The 21,189-nt window shown below is 43.5% G+C and overlaps 1 protein-coding gene across 1 annotated transcript in view; it reads right to left on the bottom strand.

Annotated features, from left to right (window-relative positions):
- The window catches only part of PTH1R (parathyroid hormone 1 receptor), a 112,895-nt gene that overhangs the window by 23,847 nt on the left and 67,859 nt on the right, over positions 1-21,189 (bottom strand). Inside the window, exons 3-5 of the mRNA XM_026842025.1 lie at positions 13,954-14,064; positions 12,273-12,391; positions 1,111-1,205 (exon numbers count right to left, since the gene is read on the bottom strand). Coding sequence (XP_026697826.1) covers positions 1,111-1,205; positions 12,273-12,391; positions 13,954-14,064 — 325 coding nt within the window. The remainder of the gene's footprint in view (positions 1-1,110; positions 1,206-12,272; positions 12,392-13,953; positions 14,065-21,189) is intronic.

Raw genomic sequence — 21,189 nt, 5'->3', positions numbered from 1 at the left:
GGGATGGGTACGGGGACTACATCATGTGAAGTGTCTCCAGGAGGGGTCTGCAGTCCCCTTTGGCACCTGTGTGTGTCACAGATTTGGGCTCTGGGATGCTCTGCTATCCAATCAAACCCCCTGACCTCCTTTTGCTCACTGCAGAGAGGGTTGAGCACTTTTAGATTCAAAGGCCACACATTTTATTCCCAATGGTATGTGTCTGGGGCTTAGCTTGAGCTTGCACGGTGGGAGTTGCTGAGCCCATCTGCAGACAACATGTGACTGTTTGCTGCACAGAGAATTTCTGTCCATAGCTGTTGTCTGGATCCTGTGGTCTGCTAGGAGAGGCCTGGTATGCCAGCCAGTGAAGGGAAACAAATCTGGAGCTCAGGGGACTGGGGCTCAGCACCCTGCTCTATTTGCAGCTCACCAGGTTGGTTTCCCAAACTTCTAGCTGTGACCAACACCTTTCAACCCTCCTATCCCACGGTCTCTGTGGCAGCAAGAAGATGCAACAACCAGGTCTGAGGAATGGATGACGCAGGTTCAAAATGGTATTTAGGGGTCTACATCCCTTGGCAGGGGTAGTGGAATGTGCAGACAATCAGAGTTAGGAGGGTGAGCAGTGTTTTTGGACCCCTAGGTACGGCAGCAGCACAGGGGGATCGGGGAAGGCAGTCCAGTACTTTTATATGTCTAGGGTCCCCTTCAACTGGTCTATTCTTCATGAATATTTGCATTTAGAGTGGAATTTCCCTTCTGAAATCTTAGCTATATAAAAATCAGCCATCTAAATCTAAGCCAGTCATATGAAGGAATAATAGGGACAGAAAAACCTAGATAGTCATTCAATGGAGACAAACCTCTTCCTGGAGACGCCTCTCTTCCTGTTTGCTACAAAGAGGGTCTAGAAAACTCCATTGCAGGCAAGTGGGAGAAGTTCAGACAGCCCACCCACCATCCCCCAAGAAGCTTGGCCTAAGTGACACTAACACAGCCCAAAGCACAGATGTAACCTCTTGTGGTTTGCTGAAGAAGCACATGAAACCCCAGTTTTATTCTTTAGGAAAGCCCAAGGCTTTTCCAAGTCTAGTGACAACTCGCTTAGGTAGAAACAGAGCCGCCTACCTGAAGTATCCCAGGATAAGGACAGCAACTGTGAGGGATCCCAGAGAGATGGAGTATCCAACAGTATAAATCAAATAGAGGCGATCAAAGACCTCCTGCAGTAGAAATGATGGAAAAAATAGCGTCACATTAGAACGCGTCCTACTGCATTGTAACACAACCATGGTAGCAGCACAGAGATTCGGGCTATCATACCTGCTGGGGTTGTACAGCTCTGGGTCTGGGAAACCTTTGACAATCAATCAATTCTTGTCACCTTTTTGACATAAGAGCATCTTGGAAGCAATATTCATCTTTCCTAATGACTGGGTGGAGCTGGGATTATTACCAAGGACTAGTGATGAAGTTGGGTTAATCCCATGCCTGGGATTTTTGCAACTGTTTTCATCCCAAAGGAACCCAAAGCGCTTTACAAACTCTCAGCCAAATCCAGAGATCACTTGGCAACTTTTGCTTGAAAAAAACTGCCCACTGACCTGGGATTTTTGCTGGAACTGTAAAATTTAGCCACAGGGCTGTGCCATACCATTGCTGAATGACTGATGTCCAGGCTAGTGGTGTCAACCACAGAAAACAGGGGGAGGATATACTTTGGCTGCAGGATATGAGAAGAAATCACCTGCATTTGTTTTTCTTTTTTAAAATCAAAAGCAGCCTATGACTCTGGTTATCCAATCCAGACACAACTTTAGCTTGCCAAAGTCCCATTGGAAAAGTTCCTGTCATAGGAGAGCTCATACTAATTAATCCTGTAGTAGGTTTTAGTTCTCCTGGCCCTTTATATTTCAGAGTTGGGCTTAAAACCCCTGAGCTTTCCATTAAATATTGAGAAGTTTTTCTTCATGCTGTGCTGGGCCATGCAGTTTAACTCAGGGATTACAGAATATCTGCCTGAAAAGGGTTAAAATGCCTACCACCATCCTAGCTTGTACTGCCTTTCATCGTCTGAAATTAGAAATAAACCCCGAAGAAACCAACCAATTCAGCATCTTTCTCCTCACTCCCTCCTCCCCTGCCTCCCGCCTTTCCCTCACCCCACCCGCTGGGTTGCAATAACATTAGTAACGCTGGGCTCTGAATGACAGCTCTGATTTTGATTTGATGCTAGAAATGTCCTGGAATGCAAAACCTCAGCCCTATTACATCAGAATCCCCAGATATGTGAATGTTTCTTTGCGGTTTCCATTGGTAGAGTGGTGCGCTTGCCAATATTAATCTAGAGTGTGTGTGTATAAATATCTCTATCTCTATCTATCTATCTATCTATCTATCTATCTATCTATCTATCTATCTATCTATATCTATATATCTGTGGAGGCAACAGGCACTAAAAAGCCAATATGAGCAGATTCAAGAGCTTTAGGGGGAAAAAAAAGAGGTCCTTCCCTTCAAAGTTCAGTGCGCTTTTACCACTGTCAAACTGGAATCCTCTTTGAACTGGAAAACATTTGCCTTCATGCTGAAAATTTTTAAAAAAATAAAATAAAAATCCTGCTCCAAGTTCAGGAGTCTTGGTAATTCGGCAGTTGTGAGGCGTTTCTATGCCCAGCTGAACAAAAGCATCCCTGAGCCCCATTCAGTAATTTAACCAGAAAGATCCATGTTCCTATCAGACAACGACACTGTTGTAGCAGCAATGGCCTTGGGAAGAGCCTGCTGATTGGCTGGCAGGACGTTTTTGGAGGCTGTGGTTAATTCCTCTGATTAACCACAGGGCCTCTTTTTGAAAGGCTGTTGAGTCAGAACTGCCAAGACATACACATGCATGCATGCATGCACGCTGGTGTGCTTGCTTGCAGACATAGGTGCCACAAATCTTACCCAGTGTCACAATGGGGAGCCTTCAGGGAAGGTGATTTTTTAGATGGGGTGTTCAGGTCCTTGGGGGAAAGCCCCAGGAGCAAAAAGTTGAGGTTCTCCAAAAGGTTGCATAGGGCAGCCCTTGGGAGGGCAGCTCGTGCTTTCTAGCCTGTCCTCAGGAGTGATGAGACCTGGATTTACCTATGAGGATATAAAAAAGCTCTGAAGGCAGTTCCAGGTCTCACTCATCTCCTAGCACAAGGGAGGTCCCAGCTTGGTGGAAACCACAATGCTGAATCAGGAAATATCCTCCAGGTAACAAAATATTACGTCATCTGCCAGCTGAAACAACCACCTCCATGGTCTGAGAACTCTTTTTGGAGCTGAGATAGACAGTTTAAATAATTCACAGAAGACCACAAAGGTCATGCATGGCCAAGCCATAGACGCAACCCGGATCTCTGCAGTCTCTGCACTACTTACTAGATGAACCTGCTACAGCAGGAGCTCTACCTAATGTCTCTTATAAATCCATCCTGAAGACAGACTGATCATTGCTGATCATCCACTGACCTGTTGGAAGAGTCAACCCACCCTGCAAAAAAATCCAGCCTTGACACACCATGGTTTAAAGAGTAATACTTTAACCTGTGTCATTTAATTTGACTCCTGCAGTAACGCTTCACTGTTTCAACTGTTGTGCACTGAAAAAAAAACAAAGATGAAAACAAGCTAAAGGAAAACCAAAAGCGCTAAACCTCAATATCTGTGACTCCAGGGGCTGGGATTACCACCGATATACTGTAAAACTCACAACACAGTACCAAGATCAGGGATCATAAGTTTCAAAACTGGCATCCTTGAATGTTGCCCTCTGCCCACTCCATCCCAAGCCCTGATAGGATTAGATAATGGTGTAGGATGGATCTGATTCCCCCCTCTCATCCTGTCTCACAGCTTTCCTGTGTCTCTTGCATCTGCCATCTCTCTAAGGAGCACCAACTTGTCCCCTTCCCCTGCCAACAGGGCCTGCAGAAGAATGCTCTGAAGGCCTTCCCTTCACATGGCTGAGCCAGTCATGTTGGTTGCTAGTGGTTGGTTGCTAGTGGAGGGTGCTGGGCTAGGATAAGGCTGCCCTGATGTGGCTGAGCAGGTTTTGGGGTTGGTGAAATGGCTTCCCACCAAGTCATTCACCATGCATCCTCTCTAGGTCATGCCCTGTGGTGCTCTCAGGCGCTGCACAGCCTCAGGGCCCTTCTTTCCCTCGTCTTCTCTGGTCACACACTGCAAAGCTCCACCAAGCTGCAACCATCAGTCTTGTATAGCCAGGTGAAATGATCTGTCTGCAGATAGTTAGCCCACCTGATCCTGCCTTCCCGACCTCACTCCAGCCATAACTCAGAGGTTGACAATAGACCAAACCACAAAAAACGTAAGTACTATTTCAGATGTATTGCGTGCTGAACCTGTAACAAGATCTCCCTTTCTCCCTCCCTCTTGATTTGGTGGGAGACTTCCTCTCTTCTCCCCTTTGCATCTCAGCTTTCCACCAGCCTGACCTCAGGGTAGAAACTTCACGGCAGCCTGGTGGCTTTAAGAGGACAGGAAACCAAAACAGAGTTGGAGATGGCTTCTGCGTGAACTCAGAAAGTGCACAGAAAAATAAAACCAAAATAAACAAAACCTAGCCACCATGGTCATCGACAGGCTGGATGTGCCCCCCTCCCACAAGGGTCCTTGCATTCCCCACTCCCTGTGGTTTGGATGTCTTCCAGTTGTGTGTGACCCTCAGAGCAGTTGGCTGTTACATTTTCATCCTGTGCTCAGGGCTTAACCTAACTCCTTATTTGTCCGCTTCCACCAATGGGGAAATAATTTGCATTGATCTGAATCCAGAGGAAAACTGCTTTAAGCTGCTCAGAGCTACATCAGAGCACCAGGCGTGGGGTTTCAAGGCCCCATCCATTGTGGAGCAGTGGCTGTGCTTTTACTCTTGCATTACAGCCAGCTGTAGGACAGGCTGTGAGAAGAGTATCTCTGCTCCCTCGAAGTATGGGTACATAGTATTTGGCTTAGTGGATGTGGTTCTCTAGAATAAATGTCTATGGTGTGGATAGTTCCATCAGAGCTGGCCACCTGAGGCCCCAGCAGAAGTAAGAAAAAGGTGCTTTAGGCTGCACTTCATCCGTTTTAATCACAGAATGGTGTCCTCAGCCATCAGCTGCACTGACTGAGCTCTCACAAGAGAAGCCCAGGGTGACGAGCTCAAATAAAAGTGTTTAAATTTATATAGCAAGTGCCATCAATTTGAGTCTCAGGTAAAGGGTCTTATGATTCTTAGGACTCCATTCAGTTGTCCTTTCATGTGTCTCATGTCATTTTAGACACGCAAGTCTCCTGTCTGGCTTCGAGCTGGTTTTACAGGAGGGAATGGGTTTGCTGCAGGTCCCGTGTTGTATCTGCAATTCCCATGCAGTTGTCTCATTTACCCCAGGACATCTCATTTAACAAGGGGCGTAAATATAACCTATGTTTCAACATCCGGATGAAACCTTCAGGGCTTTGGTGGTCATGTGTCCTGTTTCTTTCCAGTGTCACAGGGAGGGATGTGGGTGACCAAGGCATGCTTTTTTCTAGATGGCTGGTGGTAAACTCCATTCTGAATATCACTGCACTGTGCCCTGTATCCAACTTTCTCCTTTCTCCTTTTTTCTTTCCCTCTTTGTGAGACAGTAACAAGGCTGCAACATTTAGGTCGTGAAGCTGAAATAGATCCAGTGGTGTTTTGAGGGGTTGGCAGGCTATGCTGAAGGGTGGGATTAGCAGTATACAAGGGTAGAGGCATATGTAAAGGCTTTTCAGATCAAATATCTGCAAAGTTTCTCAAAGCTGCTGATTCAGATGTTGCTAATGACATGTTTGAAATTAGTAGGGGAAGCATTTTACTGCTTTGAATGATAAGCAGTGCCAGAAAGCCTTTGTCACTAGCTCTAGTCATTGCTTTTCTTGTCTTTTTTTTTTTTTTTTTTTTTTTTTTTTTTTTTTTTTACAATTAAAAATGTGGCAGGGAGAAGAGATATTTGCAAAAGGCACAAAACAGCCACTGATTTCCAAAGCCTAAGTGAAAACATTGAGTACTGAACATAACTTTTTTGCTATGGAGTTTGTTTCCTCATCTATAGAGGTGCCAGGTGCTTCAGATCCTCACATAGTGACCGGTGTCAACTCTCAGACTAAAACACCCCAATTCAGATTGCAAATGTGTGTCTCTGTGTGTTGAGTGTCTATGTCCACATGGCAGTCCATGAGGAGAGATCTTCAGATTCAGTTGCCTACACATAAGCACTAAGTGTTGTGAAAGATGCCTGAATATAACCACGTGGACCCCAGATGCTGTTCCAGAGGAGCATGGTCTCAGATATCTGCCAGCCTTATAGCGAGTGTAATGCATCTCCAGTGGTGGCAGGTGTCTAAGTGTAGGCACATAATTTGGACCCCTTAACTGCAGTCAGCAGAGCTGTTCAGCTCTACAGAACGGTCTATGAAAAAAAAAAAAAAAAGGAAAAAAGGAAAAGGGTGGGAGTAGACCCAGTAGACTGGTAGACCCAAAGTTGAATTCTTTGGGTGCCCCATAGCTGTATTTATAAAAGGCAGTGCTTTTCCATGTCCTGCCCAATTTATCCACAGTATTCATAGCCACAGGACATCCAGGAGGCCACAGACAAAATGTGCCCCAAATTTCCTCTTTACATTAATAGAAAAAAATTCTCTAAATGCTGTGCTACAACCCCATGCTGGGAATGCCCCGCAGGTGAAGGTTCTTCTTACGATTGGAATAGATGATCGTCAAGGTCCTTTCCAACCTCACTGATTCTGTGATTCTTGGAAGCCTGTAAGCAGGGATGAGAACACTCTTTACTTGCCAACCTTCATAAACTGTCCTTAAGCCTCAACTGTAGGCCAGCAATGGTTAAATATGGGGTACAGGGGGACTACATCTGACCCTCTGTGTTGTAAGAACCCTCACGTTTTCATGGGAAAGAATATTATGTTGCTGTTATAAACCATCGGACTCCCAGCAGACTTTAGGCATGAACTATTATCAGAAGCACAATACCAAGAGGTGCTACAGCATTTACAGGAACCCACTAGGCAGCCCTCACCTATAGGCATGAAATGAGAAGTGCATGACAGGGTTGCTTGCAAGAATGAAGAACATATCTCAGTGCTGCCCTTTTTTATTTTAAATCCTACACGTACTTTAAAACATCTGCCCATGTTTCATGGTGCAAATGAATGAAACTGCGATGGCATTTCATCTGCATAACTCAGTATTCCCTATGTAAACATGCTTTATGCCATCGGTTTGAGGCTACACAAAGTTGTTCACTTTTAAAAGGACCCCAGAGAGCTCCAGGAACAAAGGCCAGGCGTAGAAGATTTTTGGTTTGAATAATGGATTTTAGATAAAGCAGCCCTGCAACATGCTGTGCCTTTCCCATTGTGTTTGGTATGTGATGGATTCTCCAGGCCTCTCTGATTTCCCTAGAAGCAGTAAAACCACCATGATATAAACAAGCAGTAGCAGATGAAGACAGGATTGGTGGGCTGAGGTTAGATCTGATGGTCCATCTTGCTAGGCTGGTGGTTTCCAAGCTGAGCTAACCTCCCACGTTGCTGGCTCATATTCTCCTTCCCCATGATTTCAGTAGAAGTAGGTCACATTTACTCTTAAGCTGAGCCTTGAAAAGAGGATGGGTTTGACCTGCTTTATAAAAAGATGTCTTTGGCATTTGTGTTGGTTTTGGGGAGATGGGAATGAAGGAAATTTCTGCTTATTGAGCAAAACATGCCATTACTCCTTCCAATATCTAAAAAGGTGACCAGAAAAATGACCCTGCTGAAGGTGCTGCTATTGGCTGGTTGTGTGGAAGGGAAGGGGTTCATAATCAAAGCACTATTATGATTTTTGGAGAGAAGTTGCCTAAAAAATCTATTATTGACAGAGACACATCAGGACTTCCCATGTGTACAACTTACTATCCAAAGTTTGAGGAGCTCCAAGAATACAGCTTGCCCTTACTGCTGTTTTTAAGGGAACCTAAGCAAGCTGTAAGAACAGCCAGTCTGGGCCAGACCAAATGTCCTTTTAGCCCTGTTCTCTGTCTCCTACATGCCCAAGAACAGATGATTAGGGAAGAGTTAAGAACACAACAAATATAGAATAAATAGGTATATCTATCTACATGTCTATCATCTAGTGGTTACTCAGCAGTGCTGTATACCCTCTCCCAACATTCAGGAGCTTGTGGGTCAGTGAAGTGAAACACACAACAGACAGATAAACAGCTGGTGTTTAACCACACTGCCTTCCTCAAAGAGTCAACACCAGCCAACCCATTCCCCTTTCTTCCCTTGCCCTACTGTCTCTCTTTAAACACCATATGGAAAATAAACAAAGCAGAGCTGCCTGGTCAGGGTGCTGGGGTGAGAGGCCACAAATCTCTCGGTTTATCTGTTCAGAGGCAAAGAGACTTTCTGAAGATCCAAGGTACAATGAGGATGGGGGATGCCCGTGCACATCTGCTGGGGAAGGCATGGGAGAACAGGATTTTCCACCATCTCTGCTGCACTGGTGATGGGTTATTTTGAAAGCAGAATAGGAGAGAATATTTAGGCTGTGGTGTAGTGGTGGCTTTCAGCACTGCCTGAAGGCACAAAGAAAATTGTCTGATCTTCCCATGATGTGCTGCTAAGACACCTTTCCACAAAACTTCTTCCTACCCCTTGCTAAACCGTTGTCTTCTACAGACTGTGTCCAAGACATAGTTGTTCACGGCAGATCAAAGCTATCAGGCAGGTATTTGAGGAAACATGCTTCAAGAGCTAGCTGCAGCCTACCTGCCTAAGGAGAGGACATTAATTTTCAGGGCTGTCAATCCGGTGTCCTTCAGCAGTGCTAATTTTCCGTTAGAAAACAGCCCAAGAGCAATTGCTCCCTGGGCAGTTACGAGCTGCTAGATAATTCTCCTAGCTCCGATGGCTTTATCATACTTTGATAATTTCAAAAAGCAGTTTAGGGCTGCTCTGTGTGAAACAATCCTATTTATATGGTTCAGGAAAAGGTAGCAAAAGACACAAACACTCTCTGGGGCCCTCTGTTTGCTTCTTTGGTCAATCCCACAGTGGCTAAAATGAGAAAACTACACACCTAAACAAACATACATGGATATATATATATATATCTGCGTGTGTGTGTGTGCATGGACATGGGTGTTTATTTAGGTGTGTGTATCTCTCTATATAGCTGTCTATAGATATAGGCCTATTTCTAGAGATAGTAATGCAAAGATATATATATATATATATATATATATATATGTAGTCACAGACAGGCAGTATTTTTTTTTTTCCTAATGCTTTCTAACGCGTAGTTTCTCTGGTTACATCTGCTCGGATGCTGTCCTACTCAGAGTCAGCCCACGATCTTCTTTCAAAATGTTGGTTAAATGCAGCTGTTACTGGTGACGCAAAGATGCTGTTCCCCAGTGGGGGAAATAATAATAGAAAACAATCCCTCTCTAAAGATGACTAGTCTATCTTGCCAAATTGCCTGATTCTGACATCTCTTGACATATTTACTTCAAGAAGAAAAAAAAAACACCCAAAACCCAACAAAGGAAGGTTTATTAATACCAACGCTTCAGAGCCATGCTTGGGTGTGAAAGACGAGAGGCCTTCCTTGCTCTCTGAATGTCATCACCCAACAGAGAAAAAAAGAAAATAAGGTTGCTCCTTTTCACTTTTATTTCCCAAATGCTTTTCATACCAGAAGGCCCAAGAGACCTGCAGTGGATGGATATGCATTGCTTCACTTGTCACTAAAATGTAGACACCTCTATGGAAAAACAAGGCAACTATGTGACAGCATGCAACATCACTACGAGGTGAATGCAGAGCTGGACTCAGGAAAGCCACCTCTTGCAAATTCAAGGTTAATAAAAATAATAATGAATAATAGAATGCGGTTGAAAAGCATTTGTTAATCAAGATATAATTCCAAAGCTGGGGGAAACTTCCATTCTTTCTAATGCTCTTTGCATTGGGCAGGTGTCACTTACGCAATGCCATGTTGTTTATTTAATCTGAACAATGATGACGGTTTAATTTGTCTCACCATTAAATGTCATTAAATTCACCTCTGTGTGGCTAGAATGGAAAACTCATGGCAAAGATGATGGAGCCTTGTGTACAGAATAATGAGGGTGATAATACTGGGACTGTTTATTAAAACAGCTCATAAAGGGAGAGGTCATGAGGAGCAGTGGTTTTCCAAGTAAGAGCAGAGGTTGAGAATAAAAATGAAGTGTTCTGCATCATGACAGCTCATCTAATGTCTTTCCATTGTGAGGCACAGTCCAAGTGCCCTGTCTCTGCAGTGACCACCTCTACACTCAGGGGACACAGACAGATACATGAAACCCAGCACAACAGACTTTGTTTCAACTTTTTTTACTAGCCTGGAATTGGAAGGTCTCTATTTCTTCCTTGTGCTGGTAACAAATGGACCACTCTGTTCTTCTTTGTACCCTTCCCCTACTGATTTACCTTGACCACGTCCTAGCTGCCAGCATGGGAGGTTTAAAAGAAAGGACATCCTTTCTCTGGGGGAAGCCTAGGAGACGTGCTCAGGAGAGGTCTGCAACAGACGACTCCCACCTCAGGACATGACAGAGAGGTGGGACAGGGGAGACAATGACTTCAGAGAGATCAACAAGCTCTGCAACTTGGTAAAGCTCTCCGTGTGAGCAGGATGCTCAATGACTCCAACACCTACTGCAGAAACTTCCCAGAAATGACAGGCTAAAATAGTTCTTTCCACTGTATGGAGTGGGAAAAGTTGGGACCCCACCAAACTTGTTCTAAAAGCGAACGTCATCCAACACTGAGACAACACGCTTTGCTATTAAGTAGCTGGAGCAGCACTTGTGTATACAGTCTTGTCTGCTCCTTGACTGCGTGATATAATGCAAACAGATGCTCAAATAACGTCTTTCCTCACTAAACAACTTCATTCATATGTTGCTCCACCGTTGAGAAAAAAAAAAAAAACACAAAAACAAACAAACAAAAAGCTATGCTGTTGTTGGGTTTAGAATTAAGAACATTCTCCCAAAGGGACTGTGTATCATCTTCAAGTCTGCTCCCCACTGTGAAGCTTGTGGTTAGATCTTTATCTCCGACTGTCTGAAAATAACCCTTGCTGCAAATGATCAGTCCCTAATGCCATAGCCCATATTCAAGGAGGACATCTTCCAAGCACCGCTGAGAAACCAGAAGTTTCTGCTAAATTCCTTGCAAATTACAGAAATAGAGCAGCAACCGCATGTGGGAGGAAATGTCTTTCTCTGTGAAACAAGAAGGTCACATCCTCTCAGGTGACTCCGCTGACAGCTTTGATGTCATGTTAGCATGGAATTGCTTCTGTGATGCACTCAGCTTGGGAGTCGTTCAAAAGTATTACAGAGCCCCAGCTGGGCTCAGATGCAGAAAGAGAGGTAGGAAATTTCTGACAGCTACTCTTTTGTCAGTTGCCTGAATTTGTGTAAAAGTTTGTGTAAAAATTTGCCCATAGATCTGATGTATGGATAGAAATTTACTTTTTTTTTTTTATGTGTGTGTGTGTGTCCCAGGAGCACACCAAACCCTCTCCATATGTTATGAATCCCTTTTCTAACTTTGCACTGGTGTCCTACTTTCAGAGTTACACCAGAATTAGTTCAAGATCTGTTCTTATATGTCAATTTGCTTTAGCAAAGGACTTCGCCCCACCCATCTCCAATGAACAGACCATATAAAACCTATGATCCTTAATTTACACCTCTTGACCAAGAGGTTCTCTGTTAATCCTCTACAGAAGCAGGATGGCTACTAGTTTGACTGACACACCTTTTAGCTCTGTGTTTGTACATCCCCTAGCACAGACAAACACATAAGCATTGGAATTAATGGTAACAACCTGGTAGCAAAACTATTGCCTGGTGGGAAGAGGGAGTCTCACTGGCATGGAACAACCTCCAACTACTTCTAAGTGTCCCTGATCACGCTTCAAGTTTCCCCCGAGATCTCTTTACAAATGGGATCATGACAGCTGGAGGAACCCTTTCTGGCTTTGAGGAGAATTTCAAATTCAAAGAACTGCCCATCAAAACAAAGATGTGGCTTTGGCAAGCTCAGACATAGTTTCCAAGAGGAGGCAACAAACTAGAGCTCATCAAGGGTTTTAAATGAGACAGTGCTCCTTAGGTTAGCCCTGGATGAGGCCAACGCTTCATGCTCCATGCACAATTGCAGTTGCCTACCCTTTCCCTTGTCTCGTTGGTGAGGAACTTGGCACATTCACTGTAGTTTGCCCAGGTGCGGTTGTTGCCCGGGACCAACTCCCAGCTCCCGTTCAGGTCACACCGGCGATAAGCATGGCCTGTGGGAGAGAAACCAGAAACACTAAATGGGACTACACCTGATAGAACAGGAGAAACCTTTTCCAAGGGTGGACCCCATCAACCGTGATGCGTCCGGCCTGCTTTGAAGTTCAGCTCCAAGAACACAATTTCCATCTCCTTATCGACTTTATCAATTTTCTAGCTGAGAAACACCAGAGAGCTAGTAATAAATTGCACTTAGTTTAAGATATTGGGTCTACAAACCAAGGAGAGAAGCTTTGAAAAGTCTCCCCAAAGCACAGAATCATCCTCAGAGTTGCAGCTCTCCCTGTGAAACCACAGTAATCTATATTATGCTGTGTTTTGTATACATATTTGGTGCATCTCAAGGTAAGATTTTTCTGTGGCTACCATCCTCATGATGATGAAGAAAAGAAGGCAAGGTTTCATCTCAGGATTCAGCTGGCAGATGAAAACATCCATGTTGAGATAGATGTCTGTGTGGAGGTATCATTGCACAAGCTGTGTGTAAAAAGTCCCACTACAGGTAACAGGAATGAAAACAGTCAAAAAGATCTGTCTGTCCCGTGACTACAGAGGGAGAGTTTATAGACACCTCTGCATCTAAGGGTTTTAATCTGACTCCCACCCTAGCTGACTTGGCCAGTGGACATTAGTGAGGTGGGGAATCCCTGCCCTGTTGGGTTATGGAGATAAAAAAGGGATAGATCCCCTGTTCCTCCTGGCCTCTAACGTGACGTGCATGTGCAGGGGTCTTTGCAAAAAGTCATCAGCCAAGGATTAAGCTGGCTCAGCTCACAGTCCATTATAGAAAAGGCAGGACAGACTATGGTCAACCAGGGTGCAATGGAATATCATTACTTGTTTTCTGAAAACAGCATCAGTGCTCTGCTGGGAACATATAGTCTTAATTCTCTAATTTTTCAGTCTTTGGTTGCATAGCTTTGCCTGAGAAAAGAGAATGCTTTAGCTTTGAAAATACACTGAGGGGCGAGTGTACTTCAATTGCTTCTAAAAACATGCACAGACTTTGTGGCACCACAAGCAAGCCAAGAAATGTGATGCCTGAGGGGAAGCGAGATAGGGAGGAATTCACATGTTCTGGTTACCAGTCCTGTTCTCAGATACCCACCGTAGGGGTCTGGGCACAGATCAGGGGCTAGAATTAACAAACCAGTGAAGTGAATAATATAAATTGGAAGAATATCTTGCGGGTTTCTATCGATACACAATGTTTGTGGCGTCAGACAAATTCAGGTTTGTAATGCTGCAAGACTACCCAGTTGTAAGCATGTAATCGGTGCTTATAATATTCCATAACAGTCTGGGTGGGGCAGGTGGGAAATTCATCATTGTTTAGGTTAGAACAAAGCTTTTCTTTCAGCATTTAAAAAAAATATTGGCTGTTTCTTAACTTCCTTTTCCCAGCTAATACCCCTGCTTGGAAGGGAGTCACCATGTCATTAAAAAAAAAAAAAAAAGGATGGTAAGAGGATTTCTAATTTTCTGACCCCCAGGCCCTTTTGACTCCCTTTGCTGCAGCTTACCAGGCTCTGCTGACCCTGAGGACAACACCTACCTTTGTGATTGAAGTCATAGATGTACTCTGGACATGGCATAGCCACCACTTTGCCTGGCACACCTTCAGGCCAGCAGACAATTCCATCCCACTCAGGAAGACAAAAGCCATCTGTGGAAGAGACACAAATGTAAAGAAGAGTCACTGGACCTGCAGAGGTGACACTAATGCCCCACTGTTTGGAGAGGGTTCTCCATGAAAAAGACAACAATGCTGACCATTTTTAGGCAACACTGTGATTTTCCTTAGTGTTTCGGTCCAGAAGGTGCAGCTTCTCCTGAGTTTTATTTCAGAGTGACATGAGATAATATCTGAGCACTCTTTGAGAGGAGTCAGGGATTCTGGGAAGTTGCTTTCCCTTCTGGGCTGGAAGCAATGAAAATGAGGCAGGAGAACAGAGTGGAGAACAGGAGGACTTAAGCGTTCAGGACTCTGTAGACTGACAGGCAACCTAGAGACGCCCAAGGGAGATTGCCTAGGTATCGCCTTGATACAACAGCACAGATTTGAGCCTAGGTTACCAGGGAGCTAGATTATGCTGTGGCTACATTATTGTGAGGCTCAAAGACACTGGTTCGTGCTTTCCTGAAAGGTACTCATGCCCACAGAGTAGATGGGCTGTGATTTAATACCTAGGGACCATTAATCCAAGTTCAACTAATTATTTACATCAGCCAGTGCTATGTTATACTGCGATGCTTTGTTGCTTTCTCAGATATTCTCGTGTGCCTTAATTTGGGTGCGCTTTCAAGTAACACTAAGACTAGCAAGAATCTATAGAGAGGTGCCTGTGGCAATATTTCTAACAAATAGAGAATATTTCATTACCTTGCTTTGTAAGGAGTGAAACAATGGAATTTACTGTTTCCTAAAGCTTTGCATCCTTTCCTATCTGACGTCCTTTTCACCCATGACTTCACCAGTCCTTATCTCCCCATTTCCCTGTGATGTCATCATGGAGCAAGAGGCATTAGAAGCACTGATCGATTTGGAGCCGTGCCCGTGCTGATCAGCCACCTGCTGCCAAGCACACTGTAGAATGGTTAGTTTGCACAACTTTTGTCCTGCTTACTCACTATTTTGGATTTCTTCCCTTTGCTCAGTCACAGGTTTTTCAGAAAAGGAGCAAAAAGGGAATGAGCAGGTGGAGAAATCACATGAGCCCCGTTGCCTTAGGAATGCAGCTATCATAGGAATTGTTTATCGCTCCCCATTGTCCCACTTAGCTAAACTCACTGCTATTTCTTAACCTTTTGAGAAGAGAGTGGTGAGGTTGTTGCTACAGGATTTTTCTTTAAATCATCCTTGTTCTCCCTTTCTGTTCTTTGAAGAAAGCTTAAATAGGTCTGAAGGAGAAAGCCTGCCTCCCCCATACACAGGTGTCCCTCTTCCCTCTGTGTCAGTTTATTTACAAATGTCTGTGGTTTATGTGCTTAGTGCAAGGAAAAGCAGAGATACAAACCAAGAAAAAAGTCCTTTCCCACATTTTCATAGAATCCTAGAATGGTTTGGAATGGAAGGTGCCATAAAGATCATCCACTTCCAACCCCCCTGCCCTGGGCAGGGACACCTTCCACTAGCCCAGGTTGCCCAAAGCCCCGTCCAACCTGGCCTTGAACCCTTCCAGGGAGGGGGCAGCCACAGCTGCTCTGGGCAGCCTGTGCCAGGGCCTCACCACCCTCACAGGGAACAATATCTTCCTTTTATTTAATCTGAATCTACCTTGTTTCGCTTTAAAGACATTACCCCTTCTACATGCCCTTGTAAAAAGTCCCTCCCCATCCTTCCTGTAGCCCCTTTAAGTACTGGAAGGCAGCTCTGAAGTCTCCCTGGAGTCTTCTCTAGGCTGAACAACCTCAATCCTCTCAGCCTGTCTTCATAGGAGAGGTGCTTCTATTTTTTCCCCAACCCCTTTTCTGAAAATCATCAAGTATATAAGTATCTATTTAAAGTTCTTTAATTGTCATTTTGCAGTTGTCCAGAACTTGAGAAGTGATTAAGCAGGTCTTCTATCAACCCCCAATTATGAGAATTATGAGAAGTTTTGCTTCTCTCTTCACAAATCATTCAAGGGCTCCAGAATCATGTTCTACATGAGCATATAGGCTAAGAGGGTCATGGAGGAGGTCTGCAGCCCATGGGGTTTGCCACCAGCCTCTGAAGCAGCAGAGTTACCAGCGATGGAGGCAGACTGCCCTAGGAGATGGGCTGCCCTCCCTCCCTGCAGTCTCATCTTCCTCATAATCTGTTCATCCACTCTGCAAGGGACAAAGACAGAACTTATATGTATTTAGAAGGATTGAGAATTCCTCTGGGATTCTTGAAAACTGTGGGAACTGACATAATCTTCAACACTGCTTTAAAAGAAGGACATCAAACCCCATTCCCTACTTCTCACATCCTTCCAGCTTGTCAGTCACCCATTTCTGCCACTTTTGATCCATAAATGCCCAGTCCCACAAGGGAACAATTTCCCATTCAGATGTGGATGTTCAACGTGGGCTGCATTTCCCATCCCTGAGGAAGGTCTATGCACCCAAATGTAACTTGGTGCTTACATATGCCTTTGCATTGGGCTGTATTAACTCCACCCACAGGTTAAAATCCAGCTGCAGTAGAGTTATCTGAAGAGCAAAACCAAGGAGTTTATCAGTAGCGTATAAAGTGTCTGAAAGACAGGAGGTACACGTGAATCAAAAGGAAACGGAACAGCCTCCTCTTATCTGCAAAAGAGCTCCACTAGTAAAGAAATTATAAGCGTGGCCAAGATCTCAGCATGTTTCATTAATATGAAAGCTAGTGCCTTAGCAATCTTTAAATGAAACAGTAATTTATCCTTTAGAATGAGTGTGCTTTCACAAGATTAACTACGAATCCAAGATTGCTTTAAAGACCTTTGGTTGGTGTGGTGCCCTCCAGAGTTGGAGCTGACAGTAATTAATTCAGTTTGCTGGTATTTTAGGACATGAAAAACAGCAGAAAAACTCATTGCTTAACAGCTGATATCTTATGCTTAATTTAGTGATGATAAAAAGAACCAGACTAATCACTGCTTGTCTTCTAAAGCATTACCTGAGAGTGAGGGTAGAGGAGCTAAAATTCTTCCAACATCGGCGTGATAAAAAGGAGGAAGAAATTTATTGCATTTTTCTCTGCTTCCAACCACATTAGAGGAAGAAAAATACTAGATTTCCTATTTGTGAAAAATGGGAAAGCTCTTCCCTTTGGCTCATTCTGTTGCAGGATTACTTACACTGTGAAAAACAGTTTATTTATTTTTCAGTTCTCTGGAAGGATCAAAAGAAAATGGAAAAAAATGGTGTCATGCAAGATTTGGATTAAGACAAAATGTTATTGTCTCTGAGGTGTTTTTTTTTTTTTTTTTTTTTTTTTCAGACAAGAAAGTAAATAAAGATTTCATTTAGCCCTCAGAGTGGTCTTACTTAAAATAAACACAATTCTTTTTACAAAATAAATAAATTTGGGTAAACTTTAAAATGAATGCTGTGGAGAAACAGCACTGAGGAGAAAATAATTCATCCGAATGTCATGCTCTGTAATGCTGAGAAAAAAACCCTCCACTTTTCTAAGATCTTCAGATGAGCTTGCAAAGGTCAACCTTCACTTGCAAGTAGTTTCATTTAGTATCATACTGCAATGTTTGTCCAGAAAATAATGTGGGAAAGTATCTGGTAGGCACACTCTCCTTGTGCTGTAAACATACACACACAAACATTTGCAATGGACTCATTCAAAAGAAAAATGGATGTTTTCTGGATAACAGAATATGCGATCATTTCTTTTTGGGTACTTTGATCATCCGATTCCACCCAAAAAGCAAAGGGTTGAAGGCTCTGTGCAGGCAGCACTAGGCAAACTGGTGTCGGGACACTTCTGGACCTCTGCTTTATCATGTGGACAATTTGGAGAGCCATCAGCTGCACCAGAAATTTGAGATAAAAATCATCTTTTCTGCCTCTCAGTGGATCTGAAATCTTTCTGTGCCTCTGTGTATTGACCTGTGGAACTGATTCATTAAAACCTATGAGGATCTCAATCTTCAGAAAGTATCTGAGTCTCCCAAGGAAAGACACAAATGAATCTGTCATCATTATCACGAAGTGTCACAACACAGAGAAACCTCTTTAACCTCCTCTCTATTTCACCGTCATCCCCTTCTCCTCTCTCCCCACTCCATACGTGGAAAGACCACTTCAGACAAGTTTGAAGGAGAAATAAGACATGTAGGTCATCATTTCCTTCCTGCAAATTTTGAGGTGATTGATGATTAGTAGAGGAAAAAGCAGGTGAATATTTGTCAGCTGCCACCTGGCTAACCAGCCTTTGTTGACTGATCAGACAACTAGCACATGCATAGTTTAAAATTAGGCACAGCGTGGCTGTTTCTTGCCAACCCAGGGCACCATGGGGTCAAAAGGAGAGAAATCGGGTTGGGAAGAGGGACTGCAGTTATTGTTTCACATCCTCAGGTCAAGCCAGGTGCCTTTGGACTTCCCCACTGCAGAATGAATTAAGAAGTTCCTACATTGACTGAAAATCTTGGAAAACATTTTTCAAATGGAAATATTGACTGACGTCAGGACCAGCTACAATTTGTAACTGTTGGATCTACATTCCTGGGTTTTAATGTAGCCAAGAGCTGTTTCTCCCCTCTACGTCATGTCTGTTGTCCCAGACAGGAGCCCCACCATCGTTCTCCCACTCCTATCTCTAATACCTCCATTCTTCTCCTCTAAAGAGACAAATCATCGGCCTTCTGATATGATAAGGGGTCTTGGTTTTAAACTAAAAGAAGGTAGATTAAGACTAGATATAAGGAAGACATTTTTTATGCCGAGGGTGGTGAAACACTGGCACACATTGCCCAGAGAGGTGGTAGATACCCCAACGCTGGAAACATTCGAGGTTAGGTTTGAGGGGGCTCTCAACAACCTGATCTAGTTGAAGATGTCCCTGCTCATTGCAGGGTTGGACTACATGACCTTCAAAGGTCCCTTCCAACCCAAACCATTCCATGATCCTGTGATTCCCCACATCCCTTCCTCCCTCCTTTACTCCACCCCATGTTTCTTCTGGCCATAGAGCTATGTGACACTTTTACCATTAACTTCACCAGCTTGAGCCCACCAATATGATAACTGGGACCAAATTCTTCACCTTCTGCCTCCAACTTTCTCCTATTTTACTCACTGTAGAGGTCACTTAGGAACTGAGCTGATGATAAAACAGGGAGGAAAAATATAATATATTCCATTGGTATTGTGCTGGAATCCAAACAAGACTTTTATTTTTGTTTGTTTTCCCAAATATTTCCTCAAACATTTTTTTCTTGGTTTATAAAAATATAAACAGTACTAACAACTTGGCTTCTCTCTGGTGTTTTCCTTTTCTCCTGGTCATTTCTCAAGAGATTCACACTGAATTACAAGAATAAATCCAAAAAAATGGTGAGGAGTTTCAGGAAAACAATAAAAAAATCCACAAGCTGACAATTTTTCCTGATAGCTGTACTTCCAAGTAAAAAAATAAAATCAATTTTTGCAACCTTTTTAATAAGCTGTCATTAGGGAGAAAAAAACCCCAAACCTGCCACCTGCATGTAGGTGTGCTTTTGGTATGATAAAAATGAATCAGGCTCTCCTGAGACACTGTTAACATTACCTGGAGGCATACATAGTCAGAAGGGATCCAGTTTATTCTAAATGCTGATTGAAAAGCTCTTGAAAAAAATTTTTTTTTTTTTTGATGAAAAATAGTTTGAGGGTTCCAGATACACTGCTTGGATTGATACAGGTAGGTAGGTTTGGGACACGAAGTCACATGTTCCAAGTGAACTGGGAATGCAAAGCATTTCTTTCCTTGGAAGAACTAGTAAGACTCACTGAAGATCTAAGTCAGAAGGAATTCATATACTTTTAAGAAAACAAGTAAATCTCACACATATCCCACATCCTAAGTGTCTCAGCTGTCTGTCAGTCATTCAGGCAATGCTGAATGGAGGATGTTGATTCCCTCTCAGACATGTATGTATGTGGGTGAAGCTCCTCCAAATCCAGATCTGTAACTCTCATGGATGGAGACAGGGAAGGTGGGAATTGCATTGGAGTTTCTCATGTTTACAGGACATCACCGGACACTTTAGTGCTGAAGAAATTAGACTTGCACGACAACATGGAAGTAAAGCAAGACCTTTTTCTCCTCCAGTTTGCAGATGCCTCATCCTGGTGTCTCCCTTTCTGTCTCTGTAGTTTGAGATGAGTTCAGGGAGACAGAATGATTGTACTTGTGGATAAAGTGAGTATCAGTGACCACCACACTCCCTGACTACAAATCAAACACAGGCAGGTAAGTGAGGATGGTAAAAGCCAACTGCTGAGGCAGAAATTAAAGCTTTGTCTCCTACGAATTATTTTGCTTCTTCAGCCCATGTAGTTTGCTAGAAGAGGCTTCACAGATGTGCTTGCTACTGGTTAAACAAAACAGCCTCTCTGGGGAAAAGCTCCTAAATTCCTTTGCTGTAAAGGAATGTAAAGTAAAAAAATTTCCAGCAATAGGGAAGTACTGGAAGGGTGGGAAGATTTTGTTGGTGGGCCACATAAGAATGGAGAATAAAAGCCTTGGTCTGCTTAATCCAACAAGAGGGAATGAGAAAGAAGGTTATTCTCATCCTGCTGGTAAGCAGTATGTATGGAGATGAGCTATAGAAGTGGAAAATGATGCAAAAATCAACAGATGCAAAGTGGCAGTGAAGAAAGCTTATACCGGAAATTAAGAGATAGCTTCTATCCATCAGATGAGTCATGTTGGGGATGAGGTCAGTAAGTTTCATGTCCCTGAGTGATTTGAAGATGGCATTATTAGAGCAAATGGAGGCTGTGGCATTAACTGGACTAAAAGGACAACAGCACGTCACTCACAGCTTCCTCTGAGTGTAGCTCCCTTGAGCTCCACTGCCATCCTTGCAGTAGGACATGTCAGTGCATCTTTCTCCTACTTGAGCATCCTTTATGCTGCTGTCTCACGGCCATCAGAGTCACTTGTGCTTCCCAAAGACACCTCAGTTTTCCAGCTGGCTCCACTCCAGATCTCAGAAATAATCTTACACGCAAGAGAAATTCCAAAACAGTCCAGATGATTACTCCTTCCTTCCTTCCTTCCTTCCTTCCTTCCTTCCTTCCTTCCTTCCTTCCTTCCTTCCTTCCTTCCTTCCTTCCT

This window comes from Athene cunicularia (genome assembly GCF_003259725.1).
Source record: "Athene cunicularia isolate RWA chromosome 2 unlocalized genomic scaffold, athCun1 chr2_part1, whole genome shotgun sequence".
NCBI lineage: Eukaryota > Metazoa > Chordata > Aves > Strigiformes > Strigidae > Athene > Athene cunicularia.
The sequence above is the reverse complement of the archived record's forward strand: the minus strand, read 5'-3'. Positions and strand labels throughout refer to the sequence as shown.